The 27,477-nt window shown below is 39.7% G+C and overlaps 1 protein-coding gene and 1 long non-coding RNA gene across 2 annotated transcripts in view; one reads left to right on the forward strand and one right to left on the reverse strand.

Annotated features, from left to right (window-relative positions):
• On the forward strand, nucleotides 1-20,832 carry LOC308481449. Its single transcript, XR_013988678.1, has 3 exons — nucleotides 1-498; nucleotides 19,122-19,155; nucleotides 20,692-20,832. It is a non-coding gene; the product is annotated as an uncharacterized lncRNA (long non-coding RNA).
• Nucleotides 12,488-27,477, reverse strand: part of DCAF13 (DDB1 and CUL4 associated factor 13) — a 20,682-nt gene continuing 5,692 nt past the window's right edge. The window contains exons 5-11 of the mRNA XM_081013791.1: nucleotides 26,539-26,694; nucleotides 25,663-25,740; nucleotides 23,061-23,143; nucleotides 21,689-21,853; nucleotides 17,746-17,881; nucleotides 13,709-13,872; nucleotides 12,488-13,066 (exon numbers count right to left, since the gene is read on the reverse strand). Of these exons, the coding sequence (XP_080869917.1) occupies nucleotides 12,979-13,066; nucleotides 13,709-13,872; nucleotides 17,746-17,881; nucleotides 21,689-21,853; nucleotides 23,061-23,143; nucleotides 25,663-25,740; nucleotides 26,539-26,694 (870 nt within the window). The 3' untranslated portion in view covers nucleotides 12,488-12,978. The remainder of the gene's footprint in view (nucleotides 13,067-13,708; nucleotides 13,873-17,745; nucleotides 17,882-21,688; nucleotides 21,854-23,060; nucleotides 23,144-25,662; nucleotides 25,741-26,538; nucleotides 26,695-27,477) is intronic.

The raw sequence follows: 27,477 nt of genomic DNA on the forward strand, positions 1-27,477 counted from the left end.
AATGCACCGGGAAAGGCGCGCGGGGGTGGGGGGGGGGGTAAGGAGGCGAATGGCTGCGATAAAAATCACGCGAGGCAAAAGGGGGAGGAGCCAAGTGGCACCGGGGACGCGCGCAATTGAGAGGACTGGGCCCAGCCGCTCCAGGGAGGCCGGGCGAACGGCCGTGAGGGAGCGGGCGGGCGGGCGGGGCGGAGAGCGTGACAGACAAGCGCCCTGCCTGCCTCAGCCGTTATTTCTGGCGAACTATGGAGGCGCGGAGAGAAAAGGTGGCATGGAAGAGAAGGGAGGCCAGTTCCCCCCCTCCCCACATACACCCGAAATTCGGGTGAAGAGAGGCAAGGCTGAGCCAGGGAAAACCCTGAGGAGGAAGAGGTACAACTTCGCGGAGAAAAAGAGATGTGCCAAGGTAGTTTTCTGGCTCGTCTGGACCCAACGCGGATTTGTTGCTCCCTCGGTAACTTCAACTCGCCCTGCTGTCACATTCACATGGAGGGAGATGTAAGCGAGTGGCAGTTGGCCAAGGGGCAGGGGAAGCACTAACAGGGTGGACAGACAGCTGCAGCTGGCTATGGGTTAAAGTGGGGGCTGTAATCTGTGTTTGGGATTACATAACCAAGGAACGGTTGCTATTTTAGATTCATTTGATAAGGGGATATAAGGGCCTGGACATAGGTATTTGGCTTTAGGGCATCTGTGGCCAGCCCTTTGGGTATGTATGCACGGGGTCGAGGGCAAGGGATGGTCCTACTGCTACAGGGCACACTGCAGAACATAGGCAGCTTCCCTGTCACTGGCTGCATTTGGGATGGTTTCGCTTCTTCCATGGTGAGCTAGGCAATCGGCAACACAAGGTAGAGAGATGCAAGGTTTGCGGCTCCTCTTGTCACCTGGAAGCCACCTGTGCCTTCAGTTGGATAACTATAATGTCTCCATGGGAGGGGAAAACATCTGTAAACATTACAGATGCAGTACTTTGTAGTACTGCCACTGTGGCACAAAAAGAAGGATCTTCATAACTTATTTATAGAAGGTCTCCCCAAATCTTGCATTCATCTGTGTAGACTGCATGGTATAAATCAAGGAGCCAGCACTTTGTGGCATCACTGAGGCACAAAAAATGGATCCCATATATTAAACTTGGTGGCTCTTATATTGACTTCACAACAAGCACAGATTCATAAGTTAATGACATTGCTATGGCACGAAAAGATGGTTGCAAGACGCAAGTCCTTGTGCTTTTTACACAAAATTACCCCATTTCCACTATCAATCATAGTTCACATCAGTACCTATGGGCTTCGTTATAATGATTATAAATTGCACCTTGTGGTGCAAAAACCTAGATGCTCCAGATGCATTTAATTTGTATCATGATGACACAGTAACTCATAAAAATGAGTTTAATCATTTGTAGTGCACCGATGCTGGAACCTAGATTTGTAGCACAAATCTCATCATGTATCCTTTTTTAAATAGAATATTGAAATCCATTATATAATTACAGTTCGCCTACACTATCCAAAATAATTTTTCCAACATCATCTGGCTTTTTGCATAGGTCCTCATAGATCCTTGTAAGTTTTACATGTATTCTTACATCAAACCATATCATACTGTATAGCCATGGCTTATCCCTTCAGCATGAAGAACACGAATTCAATGTGTGCTCTGTGTGTAATCCACATCAAGGGATCAGAATACATTGTGTCCACATAGTTTTCCCATTTAAGTCCTATAAGTTATTAATTTTATTTTTAATAAAATAAGTATTTAAAAAAATGTATCACAGTTATTTTTTTCTCAGCTTTCCCAAGCCTAGTACCTTCCTGATGTTTTGGACTACAGCTCTCATCACTAGCCCCAGTCTGTAATCCAAAAACATCTGGAAGGCAGTAGCGTGGGGAAGGCTGAAGGCACTTCCTAAACTTATACTAATATCAGACCACTGCATTGTAAAAATCACAATGCTAGTGAGTCTTTTCATTACTGTGTCACAAAAACTGGAATTTGGAAATGATACTTCCCAGACTGAATGATTTTTCCATTCCAACAATAAATTATGCTTCAAATATCATAAAATATATAGTTCCAGCTCTTCCTAAACACACTTACCATTTGAAGCCTCTTAACTTAATACATTCATATCATAACATTGTACCAGATGGTTGTAAAAAATGTTTACAGACAAGCTCAGATACGGTTCAATACTGTTATGCCCTGGAAACTGGTTATTTGAGAGACTAGCTGGTAAAATGGTTTTTTTTAATGCATTCAACACTACATAAAAATCTGTACCTCAGATTTAGGTTTTTATGATGCAATATTAACTATTAGTATTGGCACTCAGTGTAACACTTTCAAGGGTTCAAAGTGCTTCTGAAACAGGTTTTTTCCAATCTAGATTTTTGCCCCACAGTAGTTCCATGAATGTTACATCAATTCATTTACTTTTTTAAAAAAAATGTTGCTCAACTTTGATCAGTGCCAATACGAAACGGTACAAGATGACATAAATTAATTTAAAAGCCATCAATAAAATAGATTTCAAAATATCCTGCAAACAATGGTCACTAGAAACAGCTGGACAGAAGCGGTTAAAACAGTAACTCATTAAAAACCTACAAAGCTGGAGTAAACATTTTGAAATGCAACCTGCTATTTCTGCTATGCCCAAAAGAAGGTGTCACAAAGCACTGTGTTATTTGTATATTGTGAGTCTATGCAGATCACAAACTCTAATTTGATAGTGGGTTGGAATTGAGGTTCTCCATGTAAAAGACATGAGGATCCATGATTAGAATCTTTGTGTTTGCACCACAATGGCAGTATAAAGTACTGGATTCATGGTTTTATATTGCAGGCTGTGGACAAGGATGTGAGCGATTTGATGGCAGCTTTGCATGGCCTATAACAAAAATAAAATTAATTCAACAGACTCTATTTATATTATGCTAGATCAAACTTTTTACTATCTGCTACCTGCCTAAAAGTCATGGTGGAGACATGTAGGAGAAAAAGACAAATAAGGTCCACTGTGACTGTGCTTAGATGAAGGTCCCCACCAGTGACCAGCACATGTCTACTATTTCTATTATTGCCAAAGCAGAAAGCTTTGTACCTAGTCCAACTAGGAATAATTTGAACATGGAATAATTTCCTATGTAATATAATAATAAACAGCTGTGAAATAATTTGAAAATGTCTGTGTCCAGCTTAGAGTATATTGTCCAATATATACATTATTTGCATTTACTGTATTAGGGTCATTGATTAGCTAACATCTAATCCAGTTTCTCATTTCTCACTCCTTCTAATAAATCTAAACACTGTTTCAAATAATTCAGCAGAATCTTATTATTGCCTGATTGAAATCCATGAAGTAAAGTACAATCACCCAAGGAACTATAGTAAATTAAGTTCTATAGCAGCTAGCTACTGGGTTGAAAGCACAACTTCAGAACTGGAGGAAGCAACTAGATATATATCAGAGCAAACTGTCTTGGTGGCAAACATAGTTTTCCATGACCAAGAAGATCACATTTATTAAGATGTTTGTTTGTTTGTTTGTTTGTTTGTTTGTTTTACTTATATACTGTTTTATAGAGACTTTCAAAGTGACTTGCAACAGATTTGTACATACAATATAATCACATTCAAGGGTAGTATTAGCAATAGAAATACCTTGGTGTCCATATGGTACCAGGATTCTTCAGGCAGCATTTCCCTGACTTCATCTTTGGTCTTCCTTAGTGTTGCCAGGCAGCAAAGCCACATAGAGACTTTGACATAACAGAGTGGACCTCTGTCACTCAGTATATGGTGCTTTCAAGTCTTCCTGTGTTGTCAGCATCTATGAGTAATTGGTTTGGGTTTTCCTTCTTCAGACGTCTGACAAGATTAAAAAAAAACTAGCTGGGAATTGCCCACACACCTGGTACCTGACCACACATCTATACTGACATACCAGCTACCTTTCATGTATTCTTTTGAAATTGAGAGAGAATTACTCTTTCCTCTGGCTCTTCAGCCGTTGGTCTGTGTCCAAGAAGAACAGATTCAAGACTGGTAGTTTCCCAAGTGAGCTGTGTCTGGTGTGGATTTCTTTGTAAGAGAATTAAAACCTCCTTCTTGAGGGAAAATAAAACCTCTACCCTATCACAGCAATGAATGAACAGTATTCTCAACAAGTAGGATGGTCTTCCCAGAATATCATATTTTCCAAGGACTATGATACAGTACTCATTTCTTGGAAAAGACTATGTTCTCAAATTGAGTGTGGGATGAAATTGAAGCCAAGCAATTGCTGTCTGTTGAAAAAGCAGACTTGGTTTTCTTGGTGTATGGTCACTTCAGATAGACAAGGGAGAAGACGAATGAAACTGTTGCTTAACTAGCCCATTCCAACTAATAAAAAGTGATCTAGCTATTACTAGAATGTGTGGGTCATTGTAGATGACTTTATTGCCAGGTAACAATATAATTAACATCTTCTAAGTGAGAAATTGATAGCTAGAGGCACAGGGTTCTTGATCTCTTACTCCCAGTCTGAAGATAGCATCTTCTGGACGCTGTTTGTTGACCCAAAGCCAACCTGTATATCTATAAATAAAGAGACTGCGACAAAACAAGTGTTTTGTCAGTAGGTGATACCCTGCTGCTGTGGTATTTCCTCTTAGTTAAATAACACCATGCACATATCATTATACAGAGTACACAGTGTACAGAATTGCAATCTTAAGGGACAAAATCCAGCATATCCCGCTTCAGATAGTGGCTTGGAAAAAGGGAAGGCTAACTTCTCATACCTAGTCACCAGTCAGTACACAGCCACAGGGACACAAAAATAGTTTGCTTCCTGCCTATGCCTACTTGGACTAGTGCACTGGTACATTGTTAATAAAATCAGTACAGTGGTACCTCGGGTTAAGAACTTAATTCATTCTGGAGGTCTGTTCTTAACCTGAAACTGTTCTTAACCTGAATCACCACTTTAGCTAATGTGGCCTCCTGCTGCCGCCGCGCCGCTGGAGCACGATTTCTGTTCTCATCCTGAAGCAAAGTTCTTAACCCGAGGTACTATTTCATAAGCTGAAGTGTATGTAACCTGAAGCATATGTAACCCGAGGTACCACTGTATTCTAAGATCCCCACAGCTAAATAACGGTGCCTGTCTAAAAGCCACCTGAAACAGTTTTCTGAAAACATTAAGGAGGATCTAAATTCTACAAAGGATTTTTGCTCTGGGCTTCTTCCATTTTCTATTGATCTCACTGCTTTAGAATAAGAGAATGATCTTGGCAAAGTGATACTCAGAGTTTAATTTCCATAATGAGAGCTGCTTGGATTCTATAAATTTCAATTTCTCCCTTAGGAGTTCTTAGCTGAGTTGTGGTCACTAAATGATGTTTGAACTGTATTCTGCACATGACGTGGGGCATGCTTTAGGGTATTTCATTATATTGTTGGGCATACAAAACCTACCCCGAAACAAAGCTCTAGTGAAGCTTCAGCTTAAATGAACCCCTTCAGCTGCTCACAACCAAATCCCCAACAACTTTCATGCCTATCAGTTTGAAAGAAATGATTTGCTAACATCTGGTTGGAATCAAACAGTGCAACTATCACCAGGTTGTCCCAAGTGCTAAAGAAAACACACAAGTGTTAAGAAATCAACCAGTATGGAATTTGGTTTTCAAATTTTAATTCTTAACAATTTAAAAGAACACTTAATATAATTTAAGTATTTTAAATAAATACATAAATTATTGGAACCAAAGCAGCAACCACCCACCATCTCCACTTTTTCAAGTCTGCTTCAACTCACTGATGCCTGCATGAACAAAACCTAGGCCCTTTATGCCTGCCTCCCCTCCCTGCTTCTCAGACATGCTTGTTGTTTTCTTCAGATTAGTCATGACCCTAGCAGGCATAAGCCAATGTTATCCCAAAAGGAAGCCTTTTATATTTCTGGAACTTTATTAGGAACCCCTTCAGCTGCTTAGGAAGATTCTAAGAAACCCAGGGTAGTGAGATTTACTTCAAGGGTAAGCTAACAAGGATGTCCACCCAGTCATCACCCAGTGGCGTAGCGTGGGGGGTGCAGGGGGGCCCGGCCGCACTGGGTGCAACATCTGGGGGGGGCGCTCGCACTCGCAGCTCTCTGAGTGCTAAAATCCACGGGTTAGGGGGCGCAAATTACTTGCCTTGCCCCGGGTGCTGACAACCCACGCTACGCCACTGTCATCACCTCAGCCTAAAAACCCTTTTTCTGGATATTTTGCTGTCAATGGTACCCAGGCCTGTTTCTCCACCATACAAAGTGTGTTTAGCCTTTGCCAGGAAGTCTGGATTCAGCGGTGAGCATATGCTTTCTCTTTACTCTCCCTTCCTTGGCACAGGTAAGTATTAGTGTCTCACTCCTTCCTCTTATCTATACCTTTCTCATTTCCCTCATCGCATTGTCTCTGAACCTACGCATTACTCCAAACCATAGTCATTTGCATTTGAGCTTTCCCTTCTGGTGCATGTAGGCTGCAATTTTGCCTGGTCCTCTAGTGCCCTACTCTATTCCGTATAAAGCGCTCTCTCTCACTCTCTCGCTCTCTCTCACTCACAGCAATTATTTAAGCTTGAATGTGGATAGCCTATATAATCTGTAACAGCTAACCATCTTGCTATTCTACATCTTTGTATGGGTGCTTCAAGACAAAAGCCATTTCACTCAAATGTATGCCAATACACATGCCAAATGAAAATAAACTACATTTGTTTATATTGCCATTTGCTGCTTCTTGCTAATTTCCTCACCAAAACAAGACAATACTGTGTTCCTAAAGTAACTGTGCCCACTGCAATAACCCCCTGTGTAAAGATGCCCAAAGTAATACTTTTGTGAACATGTCTGTAAGATAATGGGGTTTTGTGTGCATATATAGAGAGATGCAGGCTAATCTGGTACCATAATATTATACAGTACGATCACATCTTATGTACATGTACCGGTAACTTCTGCAATTTCAGCAATACATGATTGAATGCTAGCTGATTGACATCCTGTAAATTAAGCCAGCATGAGGAGTGGACCTTGCTCAGGAACCAAGACACACAGTTTAAAAACTCTTTTTGTGCTGGATTTTTCTGGCATAGAAAGAGTTTTTAAGCTCTCAGCTTTGCTTCTGAAGCAAGAGGAGGAGTTTGGATTTGATATCCCGCTTTATCACTACCCGAAGGATCTTTCTCCTTTCCCTTCCTCCCCCACAACACACACTCTGTGAGGTGAGTGAGGCTGAGAGACTTCAAATAAGTGTGACTAGCCCAAGGTCACCCAGCAGCTGCAAGTGGAGGAGCGGAGACGCGAACCTGGTTCACCAGATCACAAGTCTACTGCTCTTAACCACTACAGCACACTGGCTCTCTCCAGGTCTGTGATGCTTCCACAAGATTTCATGGGAACTTGGACAGCTCTGAGAAATCTCGAAAGAGCATTCTGGGGATTCTGGAGCCAGCATGCCAGTTCCAGAAATCCTGGGATGCTCACACAGGGTTTCAGAGTATTTGCGTTTTTGGCATATATGCAGAACCCTTGGCTTCAAGTGTATTATGTATAGAAATTACCAGTGTTTCAGAAGCCCTCCTTTCTTTCTCTCAACACATACAACCCTCATTGTTCCAATTTTCTTGCAAAGAAGGAAAAAACATAATTATGTTCTGTCCTTTTTACCTTGCATATAGTTTTCGTCCATGGTGTTATTAATACCTACGGTACCTGGATGAGTTCCAACTGAAAGTGTGCATTAATGGAAAACCTCTCTGTGCACCGAGTACAAAAAAATTAACACATTGAGAACTGTTCATTAGAGGAAATAGAAAAATTCCTTCCTGTAGCACCTTAAAGACCAACTAAGTTAGTTCTTGGTATAAGCTTTCGTGTGCAAGCACACTTCTTCAGATACACAGCTTGCACACGAAAGCTTATACCAAGAACTAACTTAGTTGGTCTTTAAGGTGCTACAGGAAGGAATTTTTCTATTTCGACTATGGCAGACCAACACGGCTACCCATCTGTAACTGTTCATTAGAGGATTAACAAACTCTAAACTTCCCTTAGCAAAATCCCATTATTTCTTTGAAACAGAATGTCAATGCTAGAAAATGAACTATTTTGCAATCAGATGGTGATGCTGCCATTTTAATTTCCCCCAATGCCTGGAATTACGTTTTTGGTACCAGAGAGATTCACTGATATATGAACCAGATGGGCATTTGCCAATGGCTCCTTCAAACCTGGCAATGGCAAAACTCAAATTATCCAGTCTCTCAATATCCTAAACAGTTCTACTTGGTGATACTATGCAGATATGAATACACATTTTTGAAGTGTTGAAGGTCCTGACAAGCTTATGCTGAGGACAGCGGGGGTATGCTGTTCCTGATATATTCTGGTCCCAAACCATTGATAAAGTATTCAATGCACATTTTTGTCCTTTCATCCGCACCAGTGAAGAAAGAACACAATAATCAAGCTTGCTGTTTCTTCTCTTCCCAACCAGCAAATGTTTGTATTTCTTGCCTTATGTGTTATTCCAAAAATATTAAAGTTAATTCCCATTCATGTCTATGGAATACATACAAGAGACATTCGTCTGGGATTTTGCCTTTGTATAATGTAATCTCTTTCACCAGTGCAGTGCAGCAGGTAGAAATATTTCAGCCATGGGTGTCTTAACTCACTATGCCCCATCTTTTCACAAGAACAGGAATGGTCCAAGTAGTCTCCTCCTCCTCTCTCAAGAGGGGTTGTCATGTCATCAAAGCAGTTTCCCAACAGCAGCAATAAATTTTGACAAAACAGCATTTAATTTGGCATTCTCAACTGACAAACATAATTTAGGTAGAATTACACTGCAAGACCAATGCTATCTGATTCATGGATATGATGAATTCCTGTAATCTGAGCTTTGGCACTTTGAAGAGCACCACTTTAGTCATGTTCCTGTAAGTTTGCTAATTCTCATTTTATTGAAGTGAGTTTGCTCTGATTATTCTCTCAGCACAGAGCAAAAGGGCAGCATTGACCATAAAGTTGATTCAGACTTACATGGTTTTCTTCAGAAACCAGAAACACCAAGAAATGTTAACTATGGTGTGTGTGTATATAGAGGCACTTCCCTGGGGTCACATTATATGCTGTTCAAATAAATCAACCCAGGCATGGGGGAACTTTTCCAGCCCAAGGGCCACATTACCTCATGGGAACCCTTCTGGGGGCCACATACCAGTGATGTGTGTGGCCAGAGGCAAACATGGGCAGAGCAAAAAATGCAAAACAATAAACAAAACCCCCAAACGTGTATATATTATACTGGGAAATCCTTTTACTTTCATATATTTGAATAAAATATTTGAAAAAGAGATACTTTACATAAACTTTCCCAACAAATGCATGCCATTTTGTTCTACATTTTGAGATTGCCATTTTAATGCAGTTATTTACTCTATGCTTTTTTCGCTGATGTTTTTGGAGCTTCAGAGACAACCAGAAAGAGAAGGATTATTTTGAAACACGGGTTTATCAGAAACATCCCAGTATTTTCTGATTGCAAATACTCTATTGCAAAAAGATGCAGCTGCAAATATTGTCCATGGATTTGCTCACAAAGGTTAAATTTTTGCCTTAACTAGTTCAAAAAAACCCAACAGGCTCTATTCCTCAAATAGCTTATCTATAAATACACCTTTATTTATCCAGCTGTACCAATTAAATGTTTCTCCTTCAATTTTAAAAACTAGATTACTTGCTTTGTAGGAAAAATAATTTTGGCTTACTGTGTCCTGAATGCTTATGGCATGAGAAATCATTTCCTGTCATCAACACAGTCTGGTAAAGAAATTTGCTGATGTGCTACTTCCATCTCATCTACGATGCAGCATTTTCCTATGGTCAACGTCCCCTTCCTTCTTCAGGTCTTTTGTTCCTATGGATAAAATCCTCTGCAGAGCTCTGCACCCATTAGGCTCTCTTCAGAAAAATTAGCACTTAGGACCATGCTGATCCTACTCCTGTCACTTAAGATGCAAGAAGCTCCTTGCTGAAGGCTCAGATACAGATCGTTAACCCAATCCCACAATTAGAAACACTTCTCCTAGAGAAGCCGATTATAGCTCACTATGACTCGACACAGGGAATAAGTAGCAACTGATAGAACTGGAAGTAGGTAATGAATAGCACACACAATGCAAAGTTCCAGGCCATCACCACAGGGCTTGATGATCATTTGCGGAGGAAACTGCACAGATATTTTGTGAGCCATAACTACAAGCAGAAAACAAGGCAACTGTTAGTAAATGTTTGGCCAGTTTAGTATCAATCGATGCCCCCCAGACGGTTTAAATTATTGCAGAAATCACAGAAACAAAGTCTGCCTTAAATGAAGCCAGGCTACTGGTCCATTTCCCACTGATTTCACTGATTGGCAGAGATTCTTCAAGTGTTTCAGTTTCTTTTCCAGCATTACTTGGAGATGCAACAATATGGGATCAGTACTTTCTGTCTCAGGAGTACTTACTGAATTATTCCTATGGAGGACATCACGAATAGTCTATGTGAATTTTTCAAGAAAAATCTGAGTAGGGCAGAATTTTTACTGGGTCCTGCTCCTGGATTTTATTTTGAAGTATCTTTATAGGTTTTCAATTCCACACAGACATTCCACCACAATACTTTCTAAAGTTCTTCGCAATCTACTTTAAACTAGCCTCACAACACATCTTGCAAGTGGTGAAGTCTATTGCGTGCAGGCTATTTACAGTACTTAAAAGCTGAACATGTGAGCCAAATCAAGGAAGACTTATCGCTAAACACTTTAAGGAAGGAAACTCCCAATTTACTTCTCCCTTTACAAAAAAGAATCTGTTAAATGATTTAACTTATTTGCTTCTCCCCAGTTTTCTCTGCTTTCAACATGGCTGTGACTGAAAAATAGTCTTTACATTTTCTAAATATCTCACGCTGAAATTGAAGAGCTACAAGAGTGTAAACAGAACCACGGCTTCTCTCACATCTTTCTTGAAAAGCCATTAGTATAATACTCTTAATTTATAATAAACAAAATTTCTAGTTGATTTAATTGATCTCTACAACATTGAGCTTAGAGCCAATTCTATCTGGCCACTTAATGATGAACTATGCTGCTATAACTCAGGTAACAAATTCAGAGGGCAACAAATGAATCACACAGTAAACATGAAGTTAGCTTTCTTTTGCTTAGTTAAGTAGACTCAATATGTACTTCATTTCACACCTTCTCCTCCATTCTGCCCATTTCCAAAGCAGAGCAGGGATCTGATCTTACACCTCCATACCAGACTGGCAGGTGTCTAGAAAACAGACAACATTCCTGGTATGGCTGAAGTATCTGCTCAAGAGCACTCTGAATGCAATGCTCATACAGAATAACTATAATTCCCGACTGCCATCATGAATGCACCACCCACATACAAGGAGCTCAGCTACTCAGGTTTCTACATCTGCATTAATGTGGCCTCTGGGGGCAGACCTTCTTCCCTACTCATCAAGAAGGTCCACAATATCCTACTGGGGTCATAGGTCCACAATTCCCAGAGACCATAAGATTAAAGCAACTTTAATTTACTGTTAGCTGTTCCCTGAGGCTTGGTTAACATTTCACTCTCTTTCAAGAGCAAACTTAGTTATTTTAAAAATTCAAACAGATAAATAAATAAAAGACCTGATCCTGCCAGTCAATAACTTTTAAAAGCTCCACTGATTATAATAAAGACGTTCAGATCTTGCTTAGCTCTTAAACTGAAATTGATGTGAATAAGTTCTTAATTTTGTCTTGATCATGTTCCAATAAAAGTACTGTATTTTTCGCCCTATAGGACCCACTTTTTCCCCTCCAAAAATGAAGGGGAAATGTGTGTGCGTCCTATGGGGCGAATGCAGGCTTTCGCTGAAGCCTGGAGAGCGAGAGGGGTCGGTGCGCACCGACCCCTCTCGCTCTCCAGGCTTCAGGAAGCAATCCGCAAGCCTGGAGAGCCCGCGGGAGTTCCCGCAGGGCTCCCTAGGCTTGCGGATATCAGCCTGCTGCCCGAAGCCTGGGGTGCGCTGAGCAGCGCGCCCCGGGCTTCGGGCAGATATCCGCAAGCCTGGGGAGACCGGCGCAACTTCCCGCCGGGCTCCCTAGGCTTGCGGATAGCAGCCTGTTCTGGGGGCTGGCGAAGCTCGGGCTTCCCCCGCCCCAGCCCCGCGCCTGGGGGGGGGGGAATAATTTTTCTTTATTTATTTCCCCCCCAAAAAACTAGGTGCGCCCTATGGGCCGGTGAGCCCTATGGGGCGAAAAATACGGTAACTAGATGTACAACAACAGGTATCAACATTTTGCTGTTAATCACATTCAAAATGGTTATGTCTATTTTTTCTGTTCCAGTTTAGAAATTTCAGGCTTTAAATAAGGCAACTACAAAGTTACTATTCAACACAAATCTTTGTTTTAATATCACATATTGACAACTGCCCAATTATGTTGGTGGGTGCAGTAAGGAAACACAGGCAAGTGTCATAATACTAGGGTTTCCTAAATTATCTAGCCTATGAAGAACTCTTCATAGGATTTTAGAAATTACATGCTGAATGCTTATGTAGTCTCTAGTAAAGGGAAAGCTGCTTGTTGCATAGTGAAGTTGTTCATCCTTTTTGGCAGTGGATACAACACTGTGTCTCTTTTTCAGGTGACACAAAATTGGATTGACAGAAGGTACAACAGAATGAAATGCTACTGGAGGTCACAAAATTAACCTAAACTATATCAGTAGCATATCTAGATATAAAATTTTAAATGCCTTTTTAATGCAAAATCCAAACATTACAATAGTAAGAGACATTTAAAAAGTAAAAGTAAAAGGATGTGCACATTGTCTTTAAGAATTCAACCAATAAAACAGGCATTATATAAACTATTATTTCACTACAGCTACAATGTGTTTCTTCTTCTCTGACACAAGCGGTACAGATCCAGGCTTGCTATGTTTCCGGCGATTCATTTCCCTAAAATAAGAAACATCAAAATTAGATTATTTCAGCCACAAGGGGTATAATTTTATTTAAAAAACAAAGTACTTAACTGACCATACTCTACATTGCTTCTAAAAAACAATATACTGAAAATGCCCTACTGTGTTTGGAAAATCACTAACTGGCTGCTAGATCATAAACTTGGGCAGAAACTCATTTTGAGTTGCTTCTTTTAGGCAACAGATTTAATTAAAACAAAACTGAATAATGTATTTTATAGTGTTCTCTACTATTTCTAAGGATCGTCTATTTTGTTCCATGGAGAAACCACCTGTTCCTTTTCTCTTGAACGTGAGTATTTACCACCACTTTGCCTTCCCTTTCCACCCCATTGCCTCATGCAATCTAATTGCTTAAATTAACAAATAAATGTTACAGAATCATTTGCAAGAACCAATACATCATCTAGTCCAACTAAAATAATTAAAGCTTGCCAATAGACTCCTGTACAGATTTCTTTCATTTTGGTAAAATTTCAATAGAAAAGAGTAAACTGAACTGCTCTTCAAGTTAGCAAGTTTCCTCTAAATCTATTCAAAAGTGTTGCTGGGCTAACTGAAAGAATGGCCCAATATAACATGTAATTTAACAAGGTAAAGTTAAGAAGTAACATACTTTCGCCGACGAGCTTCTCTCATGATGCGTTGCTCTCTGGCCTGGCTGTAGATCATCTTTGGCAAGTGTCGATGGCGACTTATACGTTTGATTTGGGGGTGGTGCTGGAATTTCTCTTTCAATTTCTCATTGTAGTTCATAGCTGCTTTTTCCCGAGGAAGAAGCTACAGAAACAGACCCTGGTGTTAAAACTGAGCAGGTGGTAAAGATGACTTATTCCATAAAGCAAGACAGAACAGTTTTAGAAGTGTGCAATTCCACAAGAAGTATTGTTGGTTCCCGTGTGTCTGCTAACAGGTACAAAACTGTCACTGCCAGATCTCCAAGAACCTGGCAAATATCAGCTAAAATTGTGCAATCCACACTGTGCAAGCATGAGAGAAAAAGAATCTGGATTCCTTAAAAGATGTACTAGAAACTGTATATTCTTCTCCCATCCCCCACAAGTGGACTATTCAGGTTGAGGGGACAGAAAGAGTAGTAAGAAGGAATAAAACATCACATGTTAAATAACCCTCCAATTAACTGCAATCACCCTGCCCATTAGAAGAGGCAGCAAATATGAAGTAGTCCCTGGAGTGGATTAATTGTCTATTTCAGAGGGAAGCAGAGATACCATCAGGGCCTATGCCAGGCAAACTACCCCCTCCCTGCCATTTGCCAAAAAACATAATTTGCCTCGTGAGAAGGAAGGAGGAGGGCTGGAGGAAGGGGGCTGTTCATGCTTCATTTTTAACTGCAGATGAGTGAGTGGCAAAACTGTGTAACTGTAAAACTCCTGGTGTGCCTAGGCAAAAAGGCGGTATAGAAATTCAATAAATAAATAGTTCGTTCCAATAGCAGTGGAACAGAAATGGGCAAAAATGTAGTCAAAGCTTATTGGACGCTCAGAAAAACCAAGAACTAGTAGAACTTGTTTTCAAGTAAGTCTGCTTAAAAGTGCTAACTAAAACCATTCTGGGAACACATCTTACTTATATACTAGCTACCATCTCCAAGTTGCTCAGTCCAACACAAGCATTAACATGACCCATTTTTTCCTTGGATTTTTCATCAGGCATCTTAGGGCTCCAATAACCCTGTGAGGAGAGTTCCACTCACAGCACCCACTAATGGAAGGAGTGGGGAGAGGAGGTGACTTTTACAGATCCCTGCTTCCGCCTGAAATTTTGCCCCAGAGGGTTGAAGAACCCTCTTCAGTGTGGGAGATGATGTGGATAGAAAGCTGCAGGGGAAATAACTAGAAGTCACATTCTGCCCAATTTTGTTAGCAAGTACCACAACTGGATCAAAGTCCATCTATGAAGGTCACCTTTAGATCCAATCGCAAATGGATAAATACTTGCACCTGAAGTTGACGCAAGAACGTACATATTTATTATTTAAGTTTGCCATACTTTATAAAATGGCTGCCTATTTGTTATCACTTTACCGGCAATCTACGCAGAATTTAATCACTCCAGTGTTTTAGAGTAGGAATATTTTTTTGCTGGAATCAAGGAAGCAGAAGCCCATTCTACTCAGCTGCTTAGTTAGGTATAGCTTATTTTATTAATTGAGTAGGACGGTTTCAATTAGCCTCTCTTCCTGGACACCTTAATTTTTTTCCTTCTATATCTATAAAAAGGTCTAATGAATTAATGGGAGGGGGGTTGTTCACCTATAGAGTCAAAACCTAAGCATCTCGATGCCAAACCCCTAATGATTTCACCAACATACACGAATAAAGAAAGTCATCTTTTGGGGCTCAAGAGGAAAACATTTGATACAAATGTCCAGCTGGAATTGTCTTAGCTCTCAAATATAAGATATTAAATTGAATCAATGTTAGCAGACATTTACAGGAATGAAATACAGTAATCCTTTACAAATTACATGCGATATTTTTCCTTGGTCATTATCTCAAGACATCCCATAATAGTTTGTTTAGTCAGCAATACATTCCAGGCATTCCTGCAGTGCAAATTGTCAATGCAATCCAAATTAAAAGGCTTTCATTTTAATTAAAGGCAATTACTTTAAAAAATGGTTGCTGATAGAACCCTGCTCCTTCTGCAGACAAAAACAATATTGTGAGTTTATATGCACAGCACTCCTGAATTACTGCGTAGGTGAATGTGTGCAAAATCAGGAAGGGGAGGAGAGGGAAGGGAGCTTGGAATAGGAGAAAAAGTGACAGGGTAACATCCATGATGAGGGGCATTCATACAAAGGTCAGTATAATATAAAATATAGCATGAATTTTCACAAAATGGCAGTAGAGCAGAAGCCAGGGGCATGTCTCGGGATTAGGCATGAACTGCACCTGATATTCACATTATGTTCATAGCCCCATCATGTTATAAACACCTAGAACAGAAATCTCAATATCTCTCTTTTTAAAAGCAAATGCACAACTGTATCATCACCTCGCTGACCTCAGTTCAATGCATATTGACAACTTGCTCTTGTTAGCACAAACAGGCCAAAGTAAATTCCTCCAAAGCATCAGCTTTGAGGGCTGTCCTGGCCTTAAGGGTGAGACTATGATCCAAGATTAAAGATGATTCCTGTTATTATATAGCAAAGAAAGAAGCAGAGGCCTCACACTAGCACTTCGAATATTATATTTGTGCTTATATGCTACTACTTCAGACAGAAACTCAAAAGGACTGGGCTATAAAAGCTCATTGAGTTACTAAACCCCATACTAATTGTTATGCAACCCAAGAGAGTTCTACAAAACATTACAATGAATAAATATTCGTAATTACTAGTTCATTTACATTATCATGACCACAACTGTAGCTTTCTCTTTGTGAAGAAGATACCCAAGATTAGCGTGCAGCGTGTCTAAATTGTATCAGGTGCACCCCATTAGATATTTAAAATGCCCATCTCATGTAACTTATTCAATCGCGTACAACTTTTGCAATGTAAAAGCAGATTTGCTTTCACAAAGTCTGCATTACATAGATGCAGAAACGTAAAGTTTCTATTTTGGAAAGCAGCACAGTCCTTTTTAAAGAACACTCTCCTGCAGCTGTAACAACTAGATGTCATTTATCTCCACCACAGTTACCCAGAATATCATAGGCTTAATCGTCAGTGGAGTGTAGACAGGGTAAGCGCCTCTGGCTCCTGCAGAGATGCTGTTCTTGCTAGAGTGTTCCACTGATTTTACGTAATGAGTGCAACGCCAAATACATTAATGAAGCAAAGGAAACATGAATGTCAGAAATGATGAATACTTGAGCAGCCTCAGTGTCAAAGTACAACTACCAGTCAAATAAACACTCATCAACTATGAAAGCCACAACCTAAGCAGTGTATTTAGGTCTAATCCAAACGTCAAGTGAAATTGTGCAGTGCATCTCTGACAGAGGAGAATTCTGCAGTGATGGAGAAGCTCCTTTTATTCATATTGGTTTCTTTAAAGAAAAAAAAAGGTTTAGCCTGCAGGACACTTCCTATGCATTAAATATTATTGCATTTTTTTTTCTTCAGAAGCTTAATCTTTGGCAGTATCACATGAGCATGGAGCTGAATGATCAACTCTACTCTCTTGAGGAGCATTTAGCCAAACAGCTACTTCTGCGCTCCTCCCCCAGTCCTACTGCTGCATTAGCCAGTGCTAAACCAGTCTGATTTAATGTGTCATAAAAAACTCAGGTTTATCATTTGTCTCGCTCCTGACAAATCTGGAGGAGACAATCTGGAGAAAACAAAGAGCCGGAGCCCCAGGTACTGCCGTGGAAATGGGGGAGGACTGCAGTGGTAGCAATAACCTCTCTGAGAACCCACAGCCTCATGCTAACACATGGTTTGCTCTTAGCTGTACGTGTGAACTGAGCCACTGAACAGTTATATTAAATTGATAGAAATATATACCATAATATATGGTAAACATAATATATGAGCAAACTCAAGGCATGCTAGTTGCAATGAAAGATTATCATGCATACAACTAAGCCAAATTAAAGATCAGCATTTTAAATACATAAATATAATTTTGTCACCTTAATTCACTTTTTAAAATATAATTTGAATTTACTTACCACACCAAGTTTTTCAGAAGCATTAGCTTTCCACAAACGAATGTTCATTTCGTCAGAGCCACACAAGATATATTTGTTGTCAGATGTCCATTTAACAGTAATGACATGCTGCATTCGCTTTGTATGATAGACTTCTCTAAAACAAACAAACAAACAAACAAACAAAAACACCTATTAAATTGGAACATTTATACTGATGTTTTCTTTCATCATGCATTTTCCTTTCAACACTGGAAAGTGTTATTTTTTTATTCATAAAAGGGACCAATAAGTTTATTTTTAAGGTATACAACGTGTATTGCAGACAAATTAAACAATATGTAGCACCACCTAAATCCTCAGAAATTACTAACTGCATACAAAAGACTCAAAAATAATTACCATATTTTTCGCTCTATTGGACGCACCGGACCATAGGAGGGGGAGAACAGGAAAAAAATTTTTTTTTCTTGTTCTCCCCCTCTAAAACAAGGTGCGTTCTGTGCATTCATCCGAAGCCTCCGGAGCCCATCGGGAGTTCCTGTTGGGCTCCGAAGGCTTTGGGTTCCTTTCGACCTGCTCTTTGGGGCTGGCGAGGGGAAGCGCTGCTTTCCCCCACTGCCAGCCCCAAAGACTAGGTCGGGGAGCAGCGCGAAGGCGTCACGCACCTTCCCGCTGCCCCCCGAGCTTGTGGGGCTGGCGTTGCAGCCTTCCCCCCACCTTCGTACAGCCTTCGTAGCCTCCGCAGGACAGCGGGGTGAAGGTACCCTGCTGCCCTGGGGAGGCTTTGCGCAGCTAACTCCAAGCTAGAACAGCGAGACGGCGCGCTGTGCAGTGCTCCGTCTCCCTGTTCTGGCTTTGGGCTTAGCCGCGCAGCCTGCATTTGCTCTATAGGACGCACACACATTTCCCCTTAATTTTTGGAGGGGAAAAAGTGCGTCCTATAGAGCGAAAAATACAGTATCTCTGGGGCCCTTACCCAACACCTCAAGGAAGATGTCTGTTACCAGAATACACAGATGAGATAAACAGTGGTCGTGTGAATCACCTCTGTGCTAATAATGACAACTTCTAGCCTGTTCTCATGACTCTGAGCACATGGAAGACCAAACTGATTTTTTTTTGGGGGGGGTAACTATCAGCTAAGCTTCCATTGACTAGGTGTGCAGTTGGCAATACCAGGCATTGAAGCTGTTATATAGATCAGCTTTTGACATTCAGTCAGAAACTCAGTCAACACCTGCTTGGTTGTAGTTCTGCTTAAGTGCAAAAAAAACCTGAAACATATGTCACTGAAAGTCACATGACCAGTTTGGCTTGTGGCAGCAAAGATAAAACTCAGCAGAGCCTATCTTGATGAAACCTAGATGATACTGTGAACATTTTTTCTCCAACAGGCATTCCAAGCTGGATGAATGTGTCCCTGCTAAGGTATCTGATTTGTATTTTTAAAATATATATCTGCTGGTGTTTTCTCTTTTGGTTTTAACTGGGGTTTTTTAATAGTTCTTTTCTTGTATCTTGCACATTGGCTTGAAACGTGTGTAAGACAATTCAATAATAATAATAATCATCATCATCATCATCGTCATCTAATAATAATAATAATAATATAATAATAATTAACAACAACAAGCAGCAGCAACATTATTCCAAAGGGTCCCTCAATCCACAGGAATAGCTTTTTGTGGGAGAGAAAAAAGGAGCTGCAAAAGCAATGTTACGCAAAATGAGTTTCACTCTTCGATATAACGCCTTAAATTAGAGCAAGTACTCTGTTCTGATTTAAATTATACTCTAAAATATTTACAAAGGCGCAGAGTACCCATCTTGTAATTATTTAACAACTATGTACAATTTACAATTATTTTCATTTGGTTATATTATTTATTGTAACCTATATTTTTTCTTCATTCAAGTCTACTGTTTAAAAATAAATACATAAGACATAGAACAGCTATAGATGATAATTACTACTTACATGGAGACTTTGCTTATGTCCCCAGTAGTCTAATTTGTTTTCAATTAAGATCGGAATGCAACCAAAGCACATTACAATCATGAATACATATTCATAGCTTTATTTTATTATTCACTGCCACCACAGGGCTACTAAAAAAACAATCTTGCTCTGAGGTGAAGGGAGATGCAGTTTTGAAGTATGTCTTGGCCATTTTATTATACAGATTGATATCATATAGTGTTATATAATTTTAATTGGTGCTTATAGTTTCAACTATAAACAGTGGGCAACATCAAACAATATTCATCCTCTAGTTGATGGAAATCTGCTTGTGTAATTGGACTTGTGGTTTCTCTTCTCCCCTTCCAGTCCCTGCATGCCCCAAAAAACTGCCCAAGAGGAGTCTCCCAAAGCACCAGAGCAGATTTTGGGGGTGCACAGGGGGTTGTAGTGGATACCCTCTTCTGCTATACTGAATCTCACCCAATATTTTCACAGTGAGGTTTGCCTGAAAAGAAGTATGTTCATATGTGCACGCTTATATATGAGTTTAGGAGTTCAGGAGGACCTCACAACCAAGCCTGAGCCCCATGAGTCTTGTGCTGTGCACATATAAAATAAGGTTATAGTATGATAACAACCAACAAATTCAATTTATTGAGATTAACTGTTTTTCATATATTATGTAGACAAAAGAGAGTAACTAAAGAGGAAGTCTCCCCTTTGCTCAAATTATTAGTTTTTTAAAGAATGGTCCAATCACTCCTTAACATATTAGATCATTAACTTCAAGACATATTTAACAGCAGTCATGACATTCTGATAAAACAGAGTACTTTATTTTATACAGAGTATTTACCAATAAAGTACACCACTTTATTGGTGCCCTCTACTCTCCTTATTGATCTCTGGAAGAAAATAATTGTATGCAATTTCAGATGCTTCTTTCACCTAACCCTTTCTTTTTTAAAAAATATTTTATTTGTGCCTTTTGCTTGTCACAGGTTTTGAAAAATCACTCTTCTGAGGACAAGAGCAATACAATAGCATATGGGTGAATAACTTGATTCTTTCATTTAATCACACAAACATCTGGTTCATTTGCCAAGGGCTTTTAATGAACTTAATAAACAGAGTATCTCTTATTTCTTCTGTCTTCTCAAGTTTCACATTCAGGGCTTAATTAGGAACACAAATATGGCTTATGAGCCCTTGGGACTGTGAAAGAGGCCTCCTGGATCAGACAAATAAGTTCAGCAATGTGCCTTTGATAAGTAAAATATTACTTCTATGCAAAACTCATGTTTTTTAAAAAGATATCATTAGGTTATGTGGATCCTGGAAGTCAACTAATACACATACACATTATTTTCTGAGTTTGAATGACTTTACTGTGTCTCAACACAGTCTGTCAATACTGTAACTGTTTCCTTTAATTATGTATTTTTATAATATCTTGAACTCCTGAGAAGCAAAGCTCTATTCTGAAGGAAAACAGAGCTACTTTATATAAGTAGGGGTAAGGAAGTGGATCCTGCCAGTGGGTCAGATGTTGACCTCTCCCAGCCCCACAGGAGAATCTGACAGATAGCATAAGAAATAAGGTCACTCCACGCAGAGAAAAGTGACTTGTTTCTTGAGCAGCTCACCATTATACATGACACAAGACTCTTGAAAGAGTGGATTTGCAAAAGCAAAAATCCCACTGAGTGAGCCCGTCATTAGGCTAGTCTAAGGTAGGATTTAGAACCCAATCAATTTTAGTTTGCAAATTCAATATACATTCTAACGAATAGGAAGTACTGAAATACTGGACAATTCAACTGGAAATTCAACAGCTGTGAATTATTACTTTTTCAGTGCAAGCAACAAACAACTACTGGTAGGAGGATATATCCTTTCTCAAGATAATAAACACATTAAATAAGTTTATGAGAGGATTAAGAATGGTGGGAAAGGAGGAGGGGGTCCCAAGAGAAGCCTATTTGTAAAATCACTGACCTGCTATGACCTTTGTCTACTGGAAAAATGCGAATAGATTTATCAAAGCTGGCAGACACAAATTCTTTCCCAGTAGGAGAGTAATCCACATCAAGGACTGCAGACACATGATCCATATGAACCACTACAGGCTTGTCAAGAAATCGCATATCAAAAGTATATAAGCTGCAAGAGAAAGGAAGTTAACACTTTACACTTAATTCCATTATGTTCAATTGCTCAGGTAAAGCTTCATTTCCAGGGGCTGAATACTAGCATAATCAAATGTATTTTCAAAATCTTTGTACCCACATGTCTGACTTTGATAGAGCATTTTGTTTGTACAGTGGTACCACTGGTTGCGAACGAGATTCATTTAGGAGGCCCGTTCGCAACATGAAAAGAACACAACCCGCAGCGGCATGTCTGCGTACACGCGGGTTGCAATTCGCCGCTTTTGTGCATCTGCGCATGCGTGAGTGGCGAAACCCGGAAGTAACCATTTCCGGTACTTCCAGGTTGCGGCGGGACATAACCTGAAAGAACGTAACATGAAGCAGACGTAACATGAAGTATGACTGTATTATGAAATGTCATAATAAAGGAATTTAAAAGCATTGGAGTAGTTTTTCTATTTTTGTATTTTTTCTTGTACACTCCTCTGAAAAAATACCATATTTTTCGCTCTATAAGACGCACCAGACCACAAGACGCACCTAGTTTTTGGAGGAGGAAAACAAGGAAAAAAAATATTCTGAATCTCAGAAGCCAGAACAGCAAGAGGGATCTCTGCGCAGTGAAAGCAGCAACCCCTCTTGCTGTTCTGGCTTCTGGAATAGTTGCGCAGCCTGCATTCGCTCCATAAGACACACACACATTTCCCCTTACTTTTTAGGAGGGAAAAAGTGAGTCTTATAGAGCAAAAAATACGGTAAATTACAAAGCAAGCATGGCAGGTGCCCATTGGACCCCAGGAGTACATTTTACCCTTAGAGGCCAATTCTGCTCTGAGTGAGCTTCAACTTGATACACGTGCAATGATCTATTGAACCCCCTCCTTATCTATGAGCCCAGTATTTCATCCAGGCATTGTTTGTTTCTGCTTTGCTTTCTTTTCATTGTCCTCCTCCGAGGTTTCCTGAAGGAATTGCCAAATTGATTATCATATTGGACATCTTGAAGGTCCACACAGATGGAAAAACCAACAAGTAAAAACAATTTAAATAAGTAGCTCTTTCGATTCCAGATAAAAGTTAAAATCCAACAGCCTCCTTGTAACTTCTATAAAAATCATATCCTTACACAAAGCAGAAGTCAAAACTTAAAATTACAAATGTTCTGAATAACTACAGAAGTCTAAATAGAGAGCAAGTAAGGCAACAATAATTCTTACTTGAAGTCCTCATTTGCAGCAGTGAAAATGAAAGCTTCCATGGGATTCCAGCAAAGCGTATTTGTTCTCATATCCAAGATAACCTGAGAAAATTTAAATATTTTTCAAACATTTTTCAGATAACCACTAGAAGTTATACAGATGTATTAACAACTGGTACAAGTTCCACAAGTTCCCAACATGCCTGTGCAAGGTGTAGAATATGCTGGTGTTAGCATCAAGAATTTCCCAAAAACAAAGCGTATGTAAAGAAACTGACAAGTAAAAAAAACAAACAAAAAACTACTCAGGATGCAGCCCAAGAACTGCAGATTCAAAATAAGGTACTCATGACAAGATATCATCAAGTGTATTTGTTCAATGGATTCTTGTTCACAAAAGCCAGGACTACTAAAAAAAATACAGGTCCCATGATCTCAAACTCACCTAGGCTTCTACAGCTATCAGGAGAACTATAATGCACAATAATTTTTTCTCATATGATGACAATTCCTTTACTGAGGTAATAGTTCACCAATGAAATGTACATGTAGTTCACCAATGAAAACTACAGGCTTGGACACTCCTCTTTTACTTGGGGCAGACTTGTATAGAGGGTAGATATTGTGAAATTATGTTAATTGGTTTAAATGCAGACCCTGGAACATACTGGTAGTAATTTGCTTTGCTGATCAGAAACTCTGAACAAGGCTTGAAAAAAAGCCAGATGGCAATGAAAAGAGACTGCCCTGATCCTCTGCTGAAGGGATGAAACTGACAACTTACTCTAGCCAGACCCCTACTTGGCAGAAGGCTGATTAGTTGAAAAAATCTTTAGCAGTCCATATGCTGTACGGTCCCACTCTAAAAGGCAATAGTAGCGACAGCTGGGAGATACTGTAAGCCAAAGAAGGAAGTTTGTTATCCTCAGTCAGTGAATACCTTTCACCTTTACTGAACCTTGAAGAGGCTTCGAATATCTCCTTTTCGGTGGGGAAACTATTTGCATAGCATGATCTTGTACCATTTATTTACCAAATAACTGAACAAACCACACCACGAACTGAACCACACAAACAAAATTTCAGTTGTGTTGTATGATCTATTCTAATCCACAGACAATGTTGTTTATTGAAATGTTCCATTTCCACAGTAATGACATTTCGGAAAAAGGGAGCCTAAGTATTTTACACAGGTTAAAAAAAAGTCAGACTCCAGCTTGCTGACTCACAACCTAAGAGAAACAGAAATTAGTATAAGGAAGTGTGACACATAGGTGTATGGAGAGGTGCCCATGGTACTGTCCTTTCCCAAATCTGCACTATTTTAATGTGTGTACAGCCCCCCCCCCAACTTGGATTATAAAAACCCCAAAGTGGTGTATAAAAAGGTAAAACAATAAAATCAAAAAACATATACAGCAATACTGAAAAACCTTTTTTAAAAAAATACAGAAGTTATGATACTAAAACAGATTATAATGACCTCAACTTTCTAAGCTTCTGGGTAGGCTTGTCTAAACAAGAATGTATTTAGCAGGCGTCGAAAAGAGTGCAGTGAAGGTGCCTGCTTGATCTCAACAGGCAAAGAGTTCCAAGGGTAGGTATTGTGTTCAAAGCATTCTCCATACCTCCACTATCTCCCTACAGTAGTCTAAAGCAGGGGTGGGGAACTGGATACAGCCCAACAGGTGTTCCCCTACCCCGCCCCCCCCCGCCCCTGCACAGGCCACTTTTGATAGGCGGGTGCTCACCCATCCATCACCTGACATCCGTTGAAAGTAGACCAGCTTGAACTCAGGCCAGCTTACTATGAAAGATCCCTTTAGTTGATCCTCTGCTTTCAACAGGGATAAGATGCAGTCGGAGCTTCCCAATAGGCAGCTCTGGAGCGCAGCCAAACACTGTAGGGGTTGCCGTCAGTACAGATCAGTTGATCAGCAATGACTGCAAGCCCTGCTTTCTGCAGGGATTGGTTGTGCGTGGGAGCTCCCCAGTGGAACCAATTCCAGTGTCAAATATAAAATGCACACATTATTATTATTATTATTATTATTATTATTATTATTATTAGCACTATCATTAAATTATTAATCACCTTTTAAACCACCACCTCAAGGCAATTTAAATAAAATTTAAAACACTTAAAAACACAAAAACAACAAATACTTTTAAAAACAAGACTAAATCCCTAGCAAGTGGAGACTTGTGGTAAAGACCCATTTCTCCAGCTAGAAAAGTCCTGTTTATCCAAAGGAAATCTCCGCTGCCCAAAACACATTTGGGAGCACATTTCAAGTCTGCCAACTGTTCCTTTGTAGTCAAATATTTATCTGCCTTATTTGCACACCTTATTTGGGTGTGATGTGGGGGGAAACAGCCTTGTGGGCAAAGGCTTCTCAATGCTGGCCTAAAGTGATCTCAGAAAAGCTACGTTTTCTATCTGCTACATGACAAAGAATTCTATGTTAAAAGAATCTTGCACCCAACCGAGAACTATGAAAATTATGGAGCTCCTTAGCAGTGGAACTTAATAGATAACTTCCCTTCCAAAATGAAAAGGCGTGTGCAGGGAATTCATACACAGACACTTCAGTCACAGGATCTTAAAGATTATGCATTACCTTCTTCAATGCCGTTGATTGTCTCATGTCATATAGCACAATATTCCTGTCCGAAGCACAGCTTCCCAAAAGGTACATCTGAAAAATTAGTTGCATATCATGTAAATATCTTCAAGCAAAAAACAAAACAAAAAAAACTTAAACAAAATTGTTAAGTGCTAACTGAAAAAGGTATAATATATACAGGACTTATTTAAACCAGCAGCCCTATCTTTTAAACAGTGTAATTTTCAGCAGCAGTACATAAGCTATCTTATTTAATCTACTGTTGCTAAAAAAGAAGATAATGTGGAGGGGATAAAGCTCAAGACATTTCCCAGATCTCATGCTTTTAAACTGATTTTAAAACCTAGGAGAATCTAAAAGTAGTCTGAGTGGGTGGAAGGAATGACAGGGGAACTCTTAAAACTGCTCAGTGTATGCAATGAGTGCAATCCTTGGATATGTATAGTTAACAGATGCTCTTTTTAGGGTTAATGACCCCATCTTACTTTACAATTGGGAAATCTAATACTTTTAGTTTTAAACATCTCTACCTTTTCACCCAAGACTCTGTTCTGCTCCCTTTGCAACTGCCTTTTCTGTGAACATCTACCCCCACCTGCTCACTGCCCATCAAGCCATTTCTCCCTTTCCAAAATCCTTCCTCAAAATCTACTTGCAAAAAGTACAGACAAGAAGGTCTGCCGTCGCCTGTGATTTCTGCGTCTTTTCACCCTCCTCACTCATTATCTTCCTTTACCTTTATCTACCCAAGTTATCCTCCAACTCCTCTGAAAGGATATACAACTGCATTTTATACAGCGACACTGACTATGTTGCTGGTACTAAAACATTTAGTGACAGTACTTACAGTGGAATATATATTAATGTTACCTCAATTGGATTGAATTTGACACTGCTTATGCTATCGACTCCCCACGTCAAAGAGCATAAAGGACTGGTTCTCTGTTCATCCCAGATATCAACTTGATGACCACAAGTAGCAAAAACAGGATCCTTCCAATGGTGATCAATTCCAGTGTACACAGTCTTTAAAATGCAAATATAAAAAACAGTACCAACAATGAATTGCTGTTTTATACTCGGAGGGTTTTGTGCTTAGTGTCAATGCCAGGAACCGCAAGAGACATCTAAAACAGTAAGAGAAAGGGAGTCCTGCTTCAGCAACCATTGCTGAGCAGGATTTATTTTTTTCTGAAACCTCCTGTGACCCAGAAATTCAGCAGCGGAATAGCAGCTGGAACATCTGAAGTCAGGGTGGAGGCTTGTAAACACCCTTGCCTCATCACCCTCTTGCATCTAGTGCCAGCAGGTACAAGAGACAGCAGCAATCTCGATAAGGAAACCCAATCTCATGAGGGACCCTTGAGGTCTCAATTGTCTGTTTTATTTATTCAGACATTTTGCTAGTCATTTCCAGTAACTTTGGTTAGGAAGAACAGTACAGTATAGCTATTTTTTAAAAAATTACAGTTAACCATGGGTACAGCTCTACAAGTACTTCAAAAGTTGCAACCTTTTTTTATCACATTTTCAAATACAATCCCACAAGAGGCAACAGCATAGCAAGTCACTATACTTGAGTGGACCTATTTTTTAAAAGCTAAATGGTAGCTTAAAGCTAAATTAAACTATCCAGAAAATTTTATTATGGAAATATCACACCTATTTGCTGAACTTTAAGAAAATGGGGATAATTATCACTAGCATAAATATATGCAGCTGAATTCTACAACTTACTGCCCCAGGACACAAATATTCAAGAGGTATGGCAGGAAATTACAACCTGATTCTTCCTGCAGCCTTTTCAGT

This window comes from Podarcis pityusensis (assembly GCF_964106645.2).
Source record: "Podarcis pityusensis genome assembly, chromosome: 7".
Taxonomy (NCBI): Eukaryota; Metazoa; Chordata; class Lepidosauria; order Squamata; family Lacertidae; genus Podarcis; species Podarcis pityusensis.